This window comes from Pinus tabuliformis, chromosome Q (assembly GCF_031772625.1).
Source record: "Pinus tabuliformis cultivar Carrire ecotype Pingquan chromosome Q, CPIR1, whole genome shotgun sequence".
NCBI lineage: Eukaryota > Viridiplantae > Streptophyta > Pinopsida > Pinales > Pinaceae > Pinus > Pinus tabuliformis.
The window spans coordinates 1,032,370,677-1,032,383,179 of NC_142296.1; the positions used below are offsets into that span (position 1 = coordinate 1,032,370,677).

General features: G+C 34.2%; 1 protein-coding gene across 1 annotated transcript; it reads left to right on the forward strand.

The window, feature by feature from the left end:
* Positions 1-4,072: 4,072 nt before the first annotated feature.
* On the forward strand, positions 4,073-5,899 carry LOC149223016 (putative calcium-binding protein CML18). Its single transcript, XM_089385714.1, has one exon. It carries the CDS (start codon positions 5,053-5,055, stop codon positions 5,545-5,547), a length of 495 nt encoding a protein of 164 aa, XP_089241840.1. The 5' UTR covers positions 4,073-5,052; the 3' UTR covers positions 5,548-5,899.
* Positions 5,900-12,503: the final 6,604 nt, after the last annotated feature.

Genomic DNA, 12,503 nt, shown 5'->3' on the forward strand with positions numbered 1-12,503 from the left:
AGAGACTTGTACTTTTGGTGTTGCACTTCTCTTCTTCAAGTCATCCTTTGGAATACTTCTCTGCCCATCTACCATGACTATGGTTTCAAGATACTATCCTCACCTTCTTTATGGCAATCTTAGAACTGTGCAACTTTCCACAAAAAAAAACCCAAACAAAACCAATGTAGCACCAATATGATCTATCAATTTCCATAGATATTCCACAACATAGATTATAAAAAAATCTAGAAAAGGTAGTGAAAAAACTTCAAGGTTATACCCTATTTAAGATATTACTTATGATGAAGTTATAATATTATAAATATATTGCTTGTGAACAATAACTAAGAAAATCAGAATACAACTACAATAGTCGAGATAGCACACCATTAGTACATTTAAGACACAATTTACCTTGGAGAAACTTGTGAAAGTGAAAACTCCAAAAAAGACATAAGTAATGTGCCTTATCCTTTTACTCTCATATTTATGATGTAATTTAAAAAGAAAGATAATCACTTGCTATGGAATACATGGACATTACAAAGTAGATAAGTTATTACAAATTTACAAGATATCTTTCTTCCTTTATTGGTGCAAAATCTCTTCTCTCTCTATTCTCTTACAATAACCCATTCTTTTTTCCTTGAATCTATAACCCATACTTTTCTCCTTGAATCTATGGAATAATGAATCAATACAATAAGAATAAAATTTATTTCTTCCTTTTTAATCTCTATTTTTAACATTGTTTTCATAGTCATTAAGGTTGGGGTTAAGGTTTTTGCATTTGCCAAGAGTTGATGAGGGTTATGGTCTGTGATCTTATTTAATCTCTTTAAATATCATACGTGTTTGTCTTCACATGTGTGAATTATGAGAGAAAGCATATTCCACTTGGTAAGTGAGGGCAAAGTGATAGTCATTCCACTTGGTAAGTGAAGGCAAAGTGATAGTCAACTTCCAACGTAGTGTTTTTTGGATCGTTAGCTAGCTCTTAATGTATAATCTAACATGCCGATTACAACCTTTTATTTTTAGCACCAAAAAAGCTTTTTTATCTAGCATGCCATTTACAACCTTTTATTTCTAACCATAAAAGTGCTTTTTTAAACTCAAAACAAGCATGTTTTAATTTTAACATTATAAATGATTAGATATCATTTTTGGGATTCAACTGCGTTAAGTAAGTCATTCACGTATGACCATTTCCATGAGAGGTAGTCGTAACTGACTAATTTCTCATGATTTTTGAATAGTTCACTTAGCACTCATTGCGTCGAGTGATGCTCACAGGGGTGAAGAAGTGCGATTGAAACTAGTGAAATGAATCACATAGCATCAATCATCACTTCCGGGGCTTGCACCCGGTAACCAGGACTTCCCAGGAGGTCACCCATCCTAGAACTCCTCTGGCTCAAGCGCGCTTAACTCTGGAGTTTTCCCCACAATCAAGCCCACTTAGCTTGCTACCCCATTTGCAAAACCTTAGCAAGTATTGTGCCTCATGAACCATTCAAGTAGAGATCCCTTGACTCTTTTTGAATTTAAGTATGGGGGTTTACGCAGTGCATTATATTAGATATCATTTTTGGGATTCAACTGCGTTAAGTAAGTCATTCACGTATGACCATTTCCATGAGAGGTAGTCGTAACTGACTAATTTCTCATGATTTTTGTCAGTTACGACTACCTCTCATGGAAATGGTCATACGTGAATGACTTACTTAACGCAGTTGAATCCCAAAAATGATATCTAATATAATGCACTGCGTAAACCCCCATACTTAAATTCAAAAAGAGTCAAGGGATCTCTATTTGAATGGTTCATGAGGCACAATACTTGCTAAGGTTTTGCAAATGGGGTAGCAAGCTAAGTGGGCTTGATTGTGGGGAAAACTCCAGAGTTAAGCGCGCTTGAGCCAGAGGAGTTCTAGGATGGGTGACCTCCTGGGAAGTCCTGGTTACTGGGTGCAAGCCCCGGAAGTGATGATTGATGCTATGTGATTCATTTCACTAGTTTCAATTGCACTTCTTCACCCCTGTGAGCATCACCCGACGCAATGAGTGCTAAGTGAACTATTCAAAACGACGCAATGAGTGCTAAGTGAACTATTCAAAAATCATGAGAAATTAGTCAGTTACGACTACCTCTCATGGAAATGGTCATACGTGAATGACTTACTTAACGCAGTTGAATCCCAAAAATGATATCTAATATAATGCACTGCGTAAACCCCCATACTTAAATTATAAATGATTTTTAAAATGCCCTTTGAAAATAATATCAAGATTACCCTTAAACATATCATCAAAAAATATTTATGGACCCTTCAAGTGAAAAAGGATTCCACTTTCAAATATGTGTTATGGGTAAATCTTGTATATATATACTCAAACTTTATATAAATTCAACAAGACAAACTTTTATATCTTAACATAACTTTTTATCTAGAATTAGAGAATTCAAATAGAAAATGTGAATTCAATTCAACGAGAAAATATGAATTCATGGAGAGCCATATTGGAAACACATCATCAAAATTAAAATAACTCATTTTCCTATCTTTGAAAAAATAAATGTGTTTATATAAGTTTGTAATAAATAAATTTATATTAGTTTTGTATATTTGCTAATTGGAGGTCGGTGATTTTATTTCAACTGGATTTCTTATAGCATGTTGTTTGCATTTTAATGAATTTTATGTTGGTAATTTTCCTTATATTTAAAAAATTATGTAAAAGTGTATACAAATTGAATGTAAGTTACAAAAAAGCAAATGTGAATTAATTTAAAGAAATTAATAAGCTTCTTTTCAAAAAAAATTATTTTTAAATTTAATAAAAAATTATAATAACTTTATAATTCACTTTCACCAATATTATATTCAATCAAAAATAAAGATATTATTTAAAAAAATAAATTGAAATTATCCTTCTCAACCTCCAAAAATAAACCTAATTAACAACTCAACTCGAATTCACTCATATATAACATTTCAATTGACTCATAATGATTCACACATTGATATATAATGAGTTTGTACGTGGGCGTTATCCCGCGTCTCTGGGACGGCAAGCTATTTGCCTCCCCACCCGGATTCGACTCACTGCGTCTTCACTTGGCTTCCTCACAGACATGATGCATCAAAACTTTGTATATAATGTAAATTATGTTCTGGGATTAATATAATGCTTCTGAAGAGAGACTTACCCCCTCATTCTTAAAATTGATATATAATGAACAAATCCCACACATCCACTTCTTATATTAAATATTACACAAATGTTGTTAGTCCTAATACTAATCTGGTGAGATGTGGAGGTGGCGTTGGAATTCGAAACAGAGTTCCCTGTCAAATTAAATATTACATAAATGTTGTTCATCCCAACACTAATGTGGTGAGATATGGAGGCATGGCTGGAATTCAATGACTTATAATGACTTAATATTACATAAATATGTTTGGTTTTAATACTAATCTAGTGAAATGTGGAAGCAAAATTAAAATTCAAAACAGAATCATTAGTTAAATTTGACAGTTTTCACTTGGTTTACTTATTTTAAATTAAATATTATATAAATATTGTTGGTTTTAATATTAATCTGGTGAAATGTAAAAACAAAATTAAAATTTAAAATAAATTTACTAATTAAATTTGACAATTTTCACACTTCCCGCACTTATCTTTACCGTGTGGAAAAAATATTGACCATTTTGAATTTTTTTTTTAATTACGGACAATTTGCCGTCAAATTCCACATTCCATCCCTGTGCGGAGGGCTTTTAATTAATTTAGTCATCTTCAATGACGTGTAGAGCATGAAAGATGTAATTGCTTTTGCGCTAATAGGGCCACCGCTGGGTTTATCTGCTCTTCTTTTTCGCTGGACGGCTGCCGCCCATGACCAGAGAAAGAAATTAATCGTTACACCTCCACAGATTGTGCCCGCTTTTACGCTTACTTTGTCAAACTCGGATGCCAAACCCTAAATTCATGTCTTTCATTTCGCACGTTCAAAATTAGCCATCGCATATAAAAAGTTCCAATGTAGGGCCTGGAAGGAAAATTTTGTCATCCAAGGGCTAATCAATCTCAGCAAGCTGTCGTTCACCCCGTGAGGTTACAGGTATGCGACTGTTCGTTCACAAGATTCGATCCCTTGATCACTGACTGGACAGCAATGGAAAGGCGTACACCCGTGTCAGAATAAAAAATTTCCAGCATAGGGTTTAACTGAATTACGTGTTCCCTCTTAACTTCTTATTAGCAATTTCCTCTTATTAAATGGCTGGAATCCGGAATTGGTAAGAACTTGTGACTTACGGATCTTGGAAATTGGAAACACGGAATTACTGCAGCCGAACGAAATTGGTTATGACGTTACTGACGTTGGGACTGGGTAATCACTGCAGCCAAACACGTCATGTAAGCCCAGAAAATTTTAGTAAAAGTTAGTACTCTGTGTATGACGTTGGAATTGGGGAATCACTGCAGCCAAACACGTCATGCGAGCCAAGAGTATAACAGAATAATTAGTCCTCTGTGTAGGGGTAGGGTATCTTGAGGACCACCGCCAAATCCTGTGCCTACTTAAAAAAAATTGGTACGACATCTGTTATAAATGCTGGTAACTGGAAGTTTAAGTTCCATATTTAAGCGGGACCATTTTAATGGTTAACAAGCCTAACAAGAACCTAACAAAGCAGTTGAAAAATGCCAAAACCCCAGATGCTACATTGACAGAGGCGAAGGTACTAACCCTATAATTGTTTGCAAGATTCACCTGGTGAGTATTGATCTCTTGACCATCGGATTGAAAATTTGAAGTACCTTCCATCAATTCTCATCGGGAAAACAGAGTCAAACAACAGAGGCTTGAAAGCTCAAGAAGCCAAGAACAGAAAGGGAAAGAAAAAATTGAAGGGCCGGCCGTTGCGAAATCCATATCAGGATGCGACCTTCACAGGCATTATAAAAATTTCTGTGAGCACTTGACAATACTTTACGGAGTCCATAAATTCCCCAATCAGACACGCAGCTGAAAGTGCAGAGGGATTGAAGAAAATGAGCGAGAGCAATGGCATGTCCTCCGGTCTGGACAAAAGCCAAATCGCGCAACTGCAAGAGATATTCATGTCGTTCGACAGAAACCACGACGGGAGCTTGACACAACTGGAATTAGGGTCCCTGTTAAGATCCCTGGGGTTGAAACCGAGCCAGGATCAGATAGAAGCCCTCATACAGAAGGCTGACACAAACAACAACGGGCTCATCGAATTTTCGGAATTTGCCGCTCTCGTAGCGCCTGAGGCCGTTTCCGCCTCTCCTTATTCGGAGGAGGAGCTGCGTGCGATTTTCCGTGTGTTTGACAGGGACGGCAATGGTTACATCACGGCAGCAGAGCTAACCCACTCCATGGCTCGTCTTGGCCATGCCCTAACTGTCAAAGAATTAACGGGAATGATAAAGGAGGCTGATACAGACGGTGACGGAAGGATCAGTTTCCCTGAATTCGTAAAGGCGATATCTTCTGCTGCTTTCGAGAATGCTTGGGTTTGACAAATATGAGCCACTTTGTTTCGATTGTCTTCTTTTCGTGTTTGTGAATACCAGCTCTATTCAGAGTTCGAATCCAGACCAGTTCTCACACCCAAGTTTCTAATTTCTTTGTTCGTTTTCTATTGTACATGTCCGAATGGTAGAGTTTAACTGGAGCATTCCAAGCCTCTTATTTTTGCATTAATCCCCGTGATGCCTGCTCTGTCTCTGTTTCATCTTGTTGCAACCAATGTTTTATGATTTTTATAATCATGTTCTTGATGAAAATTAGACTGCCATATTTATGTTTGGAGATCTGCTGACAGTTTGATTGTAGATCGAGATTATGCATCTATTGATGTGCTTTCTTTGATTTGTATTCTCTTTTTTTTTTTGTGTATTGCTTTATGGGTATGGAACCTGGGTTTAGTATATTTTTAATATTAAATCACTTACAAGTTATAGTATATTTTTATCTGAAACGCTCAAGACAGAAGCAAAATTGACAAGTATAACAAGCCAGTTGAAGGTTTATTGTAGAATTTCATTTGTCAGAAGTTAGAATTTAGAACAGTTGTTTCTATCGATGAGCTGTTCCTATTTCTTGCTTGATGGTGTAATGTTCAGATGAATATCATTAATCTTTCTGCTCCAGAGGAATCTTAATTTCTAGTAGAACTTAATGCCGGCTGATTATTACCGTGCTACTACTTCAATGTGAGTGTTGGGCTCTCACTTAAAACTTGATGAATTTACTACAGTAGAGATTTAAAACAAATGGAAATCTATCTTCACTGTAACCCAATATCACCTAGCGCTGGCTACACTAGGAATGAATGGTATATTTTCTGTTGAGAATCGAAATGCATTGATGAATCTAGAATCACAGCACAGCATCAAACATTTTGTAATCATGTCTCTTAGGCTTCTGGATGATGACACAGAACAGTATCAAACAGTATCAAATATCTAAGTATCAGCTTTCTGTTAGGTTTATGGTTGAGGGTTTCTCCTGGATGGGAATTGTAGCTACCTTAATAATACGTCAATGGTTTCACCACATGCGGTACAGACATTTATTTGACTTTAAAACTACGAATCATCCCCGTGTTGGCTGGATGGATCAAAACATGAAAACATTGTGCGAGGAAGATATCTGAAAGAGCTTAAGAAATACAATATTTTTTCTGTTTAGAAACTATTTTGGAGTAATACCATCTGTAGTCCATGGTATTTTAGTATTTTATGCATAGAAGTTGAATGTAATGCATTGCTTTCTCCATTTCCACTTCAAATCTAGGAACAATCAACCAGTCTTGGAGTTGAACAACCAATTTGTCCTAAACAGCATCTATGTATACACCTGTTAGGTAATTGTGTTCCATGGGAGATTTGGTGTTTTATTCGTATGCTATTAATAAATTTGAAATAATAAAAAACTGTCAGGATCTAACTTTTAATTTTCTTTCCTTAGGGCTGTTTTGAATCTCTAAACATCGACTTTTTACCCACATCAGCACTAGATGCAAATAGAATTTTAGTTACAGGGTATATTTATTGATTCACATCGCAGATTGCTTTGGAGGGCTTCAATTTGGTTTTTTTTTTTAATATATATTCTATGATATTATGTTAAGCTAGATGTTCAATGATTGTATCAAATCTAATGTTTACTGTTCAGAATGGCATGTTCCTTCTACCTGTCGTAGCTAGTGGAAAAAACGATATACTAAAAGTTGCGTAAAAGTGAATTGTGATCAAGGGCAGGCGGTTAGAGAAATACAAATACATGGGTGATGATGCAGAGCAGATATTTATTTATTTGTTATTTTTCTTCAACAAATAATTCTTCTATTATAGGAAAAATTACAAATACAAAGAAAAGCTCACTCAGCCATCATTGTTGTCAAACTTGACCCTGGACTAAGTTTCCTTATCAACATGTCTTGGCCGATAGCTCTTTGTCCTGACTAGGCTGAGCTGTGCTTGGTCTTGCCGGGTTTCCTATCTGTTGAGAGGGTTTGCGTGGCTGGTGATTTATCAAGGCTTGGGTACCAAGTTGAGATTGGCCAATTCTGAATTTAAAATGTGCCCACAATGTTGGAGGTCAGAGACAGATCCAATTCTTTTCAATCAGTAAAAGAAGTAAGTACTATTGTCAGACTTAATTTGGCTTGAAATTAGTCTGAATAGGTAGCATAACACACAGCAAGATCTGGTTTCATGAAGGGAAATCGTAGATCAGAAATAAATTTGGCAGCTTTGGAGGAGGGCTTGGTTAATTTTTACTATATTATTGTTTGTCTGGTTTCAGAGTAAACTAGCTAAGTGTTATTCCATCCAGTGGTGTTGAGCCTGCTCAAGTTGAGAGACATTGGATTGGAAGACAATGAATTTTTGAAGGAAGTTGAGGAGGAAGATAATCATGTGCTAAGATAAGCTGTTGAAGGTATTCTACCCCTGCTCAGCAATTTCTTCGTTACTAACTAATTGACTAACTGGATCATAGTGTTACAAGCATCCTTAGTAATGGTAAAGAATGCCCGATTTTATTGGACACATATATCTGTGATATCTATCCCTGAAATCATGTAGCGAAATTGCATAATTCCCTCTGGAACTAAACAGAGGACTAAAGGGATTAGGTAGGTATTGGCAATCAACTGACAGGGCCAAATTCCATAGCTGGTTAAGTGACTTATTCTGTTTCGTGCTTTTAGATAATGTCTTCCTGTAATAGCAGGCCAGGCCGGTAGAAGGAATGGAGACTGGATTGGTGTTATTTTGTTGTGAGTAGTTGCCTACCACCATATTACTATTAATGGAAAGAATACAGAAATGTGTTCTTATTTGCAAATCAATCACTAATTTCTACTAATTTCTTATAGTATCACAGCTGTAAACCGACTTCACCGACTTCTTAGGCTCTTCCCATCTAGTAGTTGTGAAGTCTTCTTTGTTAAGTAAAATTTTGATTTGACGGTGGAAATGATTCAGGGTCATCAAAATTTTTTGGTACACCTACAACCTTAAATTTTGACATCTTTAATCTAGATTTTCATAAATTTCTGTAGGATTTTATCATAATCTTACCAGAATTATCATTATTTTTCGGACTAATTTGTAATTTTTTACACTAAACCATTAAGAAATATACTCTGTTTGAAAATCTCTTCCGAAAAATCCTATGTTTGAAAATTGAGGCTTCCATCAAATCAAATAGAAAGTAATTAGAATTAAATACTTTATAAACAAAAATGAATTTCTCAAATAGAAAGTAGTTGGAATTAACTATTCTTACGAACAAAAATGACAAAATAATTCAATAAAATTCTGACTTCACGTGAAGTGTTAGGTTATTGCAATGGTTTAAGAAATCTTCTCTGTTTGAAAATCGAGGCTTGGATCAAATCAAACAGAAAGTATTTGGAATTAAATATTTTGTGACCGAGAATAAATTTCTCAAATAGAAAGTAGTTGGAATTAACTATTCTTGTGAACAAAAAAATTGGAAAATTCATTCTTTTGAGGTATTTCTTTAGATATAAAATTTTGAATTCACGTGATGTAGGGTTACAAACGATGGATAAAGAAATTGCTGTCTGACTTAAAAACGAAGCTTCAATCAAATCAAATAAAAAGTAGTTGGATTTAATTAGTGCTGTGAACAAGAATGAAAACTTCTTTGTTGTCAGGTTTTTCTTTACATATAAACTTTAATTTCACTGTAAGTGTTGGGTTAACTTTTAATTTGACAAGTGTTGGGTTCCAAACGATGATTAAGAAATATATGTTTGTTCGAAAAACGAGGCTTTAATCAAATCAAATAGAATGTTGTTGTCATTAAATAGTCTTGTGAACCAGAATGAAAGTAACTTGACTCTGTTTTCTAGCGATTCCTTTAAAAAAATGCGAAGCAATGGTTGTATTCATTGTCCATGTCGCTACAGGAATGTGTCCCTTTTGCCTTGAAAATTCGATGTACAAAAGAAAACATTTTTTAATTATCTATGTACAAATATCTATTTTATATATTTAAGGTGGGGATGGAATGATTTTCTAGAGAATTTAATATATTTTTAAATATTTTGATTTAAAAAGAAATTGGGAAATTTTTTCTATATATTAGTGTTAATAAATTTTATAAAATTGAATATTTATTTCTTCAAAAATAAATAAAATATAAAAAAATTATTTTTTATTTATTATAATGAAAAAAAATTAAATAATTACCTTTCTTAGAAAAATAATTAAATACTCATATCTATTAAAAGCATTTCCCCATAATTCAATGCCTTAATTCTTATTTAATAAATGAGGTTTTTAAATAGTATAAATATTTTTTTGGGAAGAAAAAAACACTAGATTTATATTAAAAGAAAATAGATCCATACATATAGTTAGTAAAATAAGTCATATGCTAATATATGTATATGTGCATTGGTAATTCATAGTGTCTAGCCAAAAAATCAGTGTTATAATTTCAGTCCAAACATAGTGCAGAAATCTCATATTAAACATCAAATAGAACTAAAATATAAAGTGCAAAAAGGATAAACAAAGATACATTTAGAAGCTATGGAAGGTGGAGCACTCCCTCTTTCTGAGTGATATTGTCCTCTATGTACCGGTAACTCATGAGCCCAAAATCACCACTTAGACCCTCTTCAGAGAGTGTGTCCAACACCATGTTGGATTCATGATAGATATGCAGAAGAGTAATGCCCGGGAGAGTTCACATGATTAGTTTTATGCGATCAATCTAGTCAGATAAGAGAGGGGGAATCATATGCAGTGTGACCCATTATACCCTCAATGAGGGTTCTCAGTTCACCATAGATGTGTAGATTATTTACTTGCAGCTTGTTGGTGAACCATAGTAATCCCCATAATGCCAAAGTTTCTACCCTTAAGTTGGTACCTAGGCCGCCATTCCAAGAGAGTTTGTAATGATGTCTTTCATTAATTCTGAGCCAGGTGCCACATCCTCATAGTCCATGTTGAGCCGCTCCATCGAAAAAACCTGCAGGGAAACAAAGACCTGGCGGGTTGTGATGATAGGATAGATCTTTGGTCGAATCAGCAACGCTAGAAAATGTAGTCATCCAAGAGATAATCTTGTGGCAAATGTTGTTGATGTTAATCGACATGCCTTTGAATAAACAATGATTTCGTGCATTCCAGATTTCCCATAGAAGGAAAAAATTTCCTTGAAATTGCCTCCTCCCTTAAAACTGATTGAAGTTCAACATTTATGTATGTCAAATTTGGTCTTAAGACCTTTTTTCTAATAGTATTCGGAGAGATAATATTTAAAAAATCTTTTGAAACTATTAGAAATTTGAATATATATCTATGTGAACTTAGTCCCAAAACCTTGAGGTATTTGGAAAGATAATGCTTAAAGGAATTTTAGGAGTTGGTGTTTGTTGCCCATAACTTTAAATTCTTATTATATTGGATTCTGTTTAGGTTTGAAAGTCTTATAGATTATATGTATTTTGGATAATGGATTTTATTTGTTCTATTAACTACCTACATCTTCATACTTCATGATTGAGAAATTTTTTATTCCTTTAAACATTCCAATAAGCATTTATTCCCATAGACACTAATCTATTTGTATTTACAATAGAGAAATCACTATTCATTTGAATGTAACATCTCTAATTTGTTTGAATCATAATGAATTTTCATTCATTCTACTGGTTATTTGTGATAAAGCAGCCACTATTCATTTGAATTTCATCTCTAATTTGTTTGAATTATAATAAATTTTCATTTATTCAACTTGCTACTTGCATCAGCGTACTTCATGATTGTGAAAACCTTTTTTCTATTAAACATTCCAATCATAATTTCTTCTTACAAAAACCAATCTCTTCATATTTATATAGTAAACTTCACAATGTTTGAATAAAAATCTTCTTATAAACACCAATCTCCTCTTCATATTTGTATGGTAAAGAAAAGATTATTTATTCAAATGGTAAAGAGTTACTTCACAATGTTTGAATAAAAAAAACCATAATACATTTCTTATTAAAGTATTTGTTCTCCAAGTTCCCATCCTGGATAAAAGATATATAAAAAAATCAACCTCCTAAATTCCAAGTAATTATTAAAATATTTGTTCTCCAAATTCCCATCATGGATAAAAGATATATAAGAAAATCAACCTCCTAAATTCCAAGTAATTGGCCTCGGTAATTGATACTTGACCTTCAGAAAAGTAACGTTCGGAGATGTGGGATATTCATCCTTCCATTGTCAAGTTCACTATATTAGAAAGATATAAAATCATGCCCTTTGAAGATTTTATTGCTAAAAATTGGAATCATGCCATTTGAAGATTTTACTGATAAAGTTTGGAATCGTGTCATTTGAAGATTTTAATGCAATTTTTTGTCTTTCCAGAATCCAATTGAGATTTTTGCTGAATACTATATGAGTGAAGGAATAATGAAAACTTTCGTTTTCCTGAAATCCAACCTATTAAGAAACCTTGTCTTGGACATCTGACTTATTAACAATCTGGTAATGGCAGACTGGTTTTTTGAAGGTATCGTTAAGCCCTCGATTGGGGCCTTCGTTTCTTAAAACTTTGGTATACTTTAACATCAAGAGTGTGGACTTTCTCGATTTTGAACTCCAAACTAAAACAACCCAACTCATAACTTGGGTCTGCCTTCCCGGAGAAGGATGGATATCATTTGTTGTTGCTGTGCAAGTGGAATCTTTGGGAGTTGGGAAGTTATATAATAGAACATCAAGCAAAGTTAAACACTTCTTCCAAAGCCGAAGGGAGCAGATATTGAGGCTCGAGCATAACTGAATACTGGAGCTAAGGGAACTTAAGAATCAATTCAGAGCGTGTTACCTGCAACTGGTGACAGATCAGTGGAGTTAACATGGCATAACAAGCTTTGGTTCAGATTTAACATCTGACCGCCCGATTAAATTATCTGATTTTATAT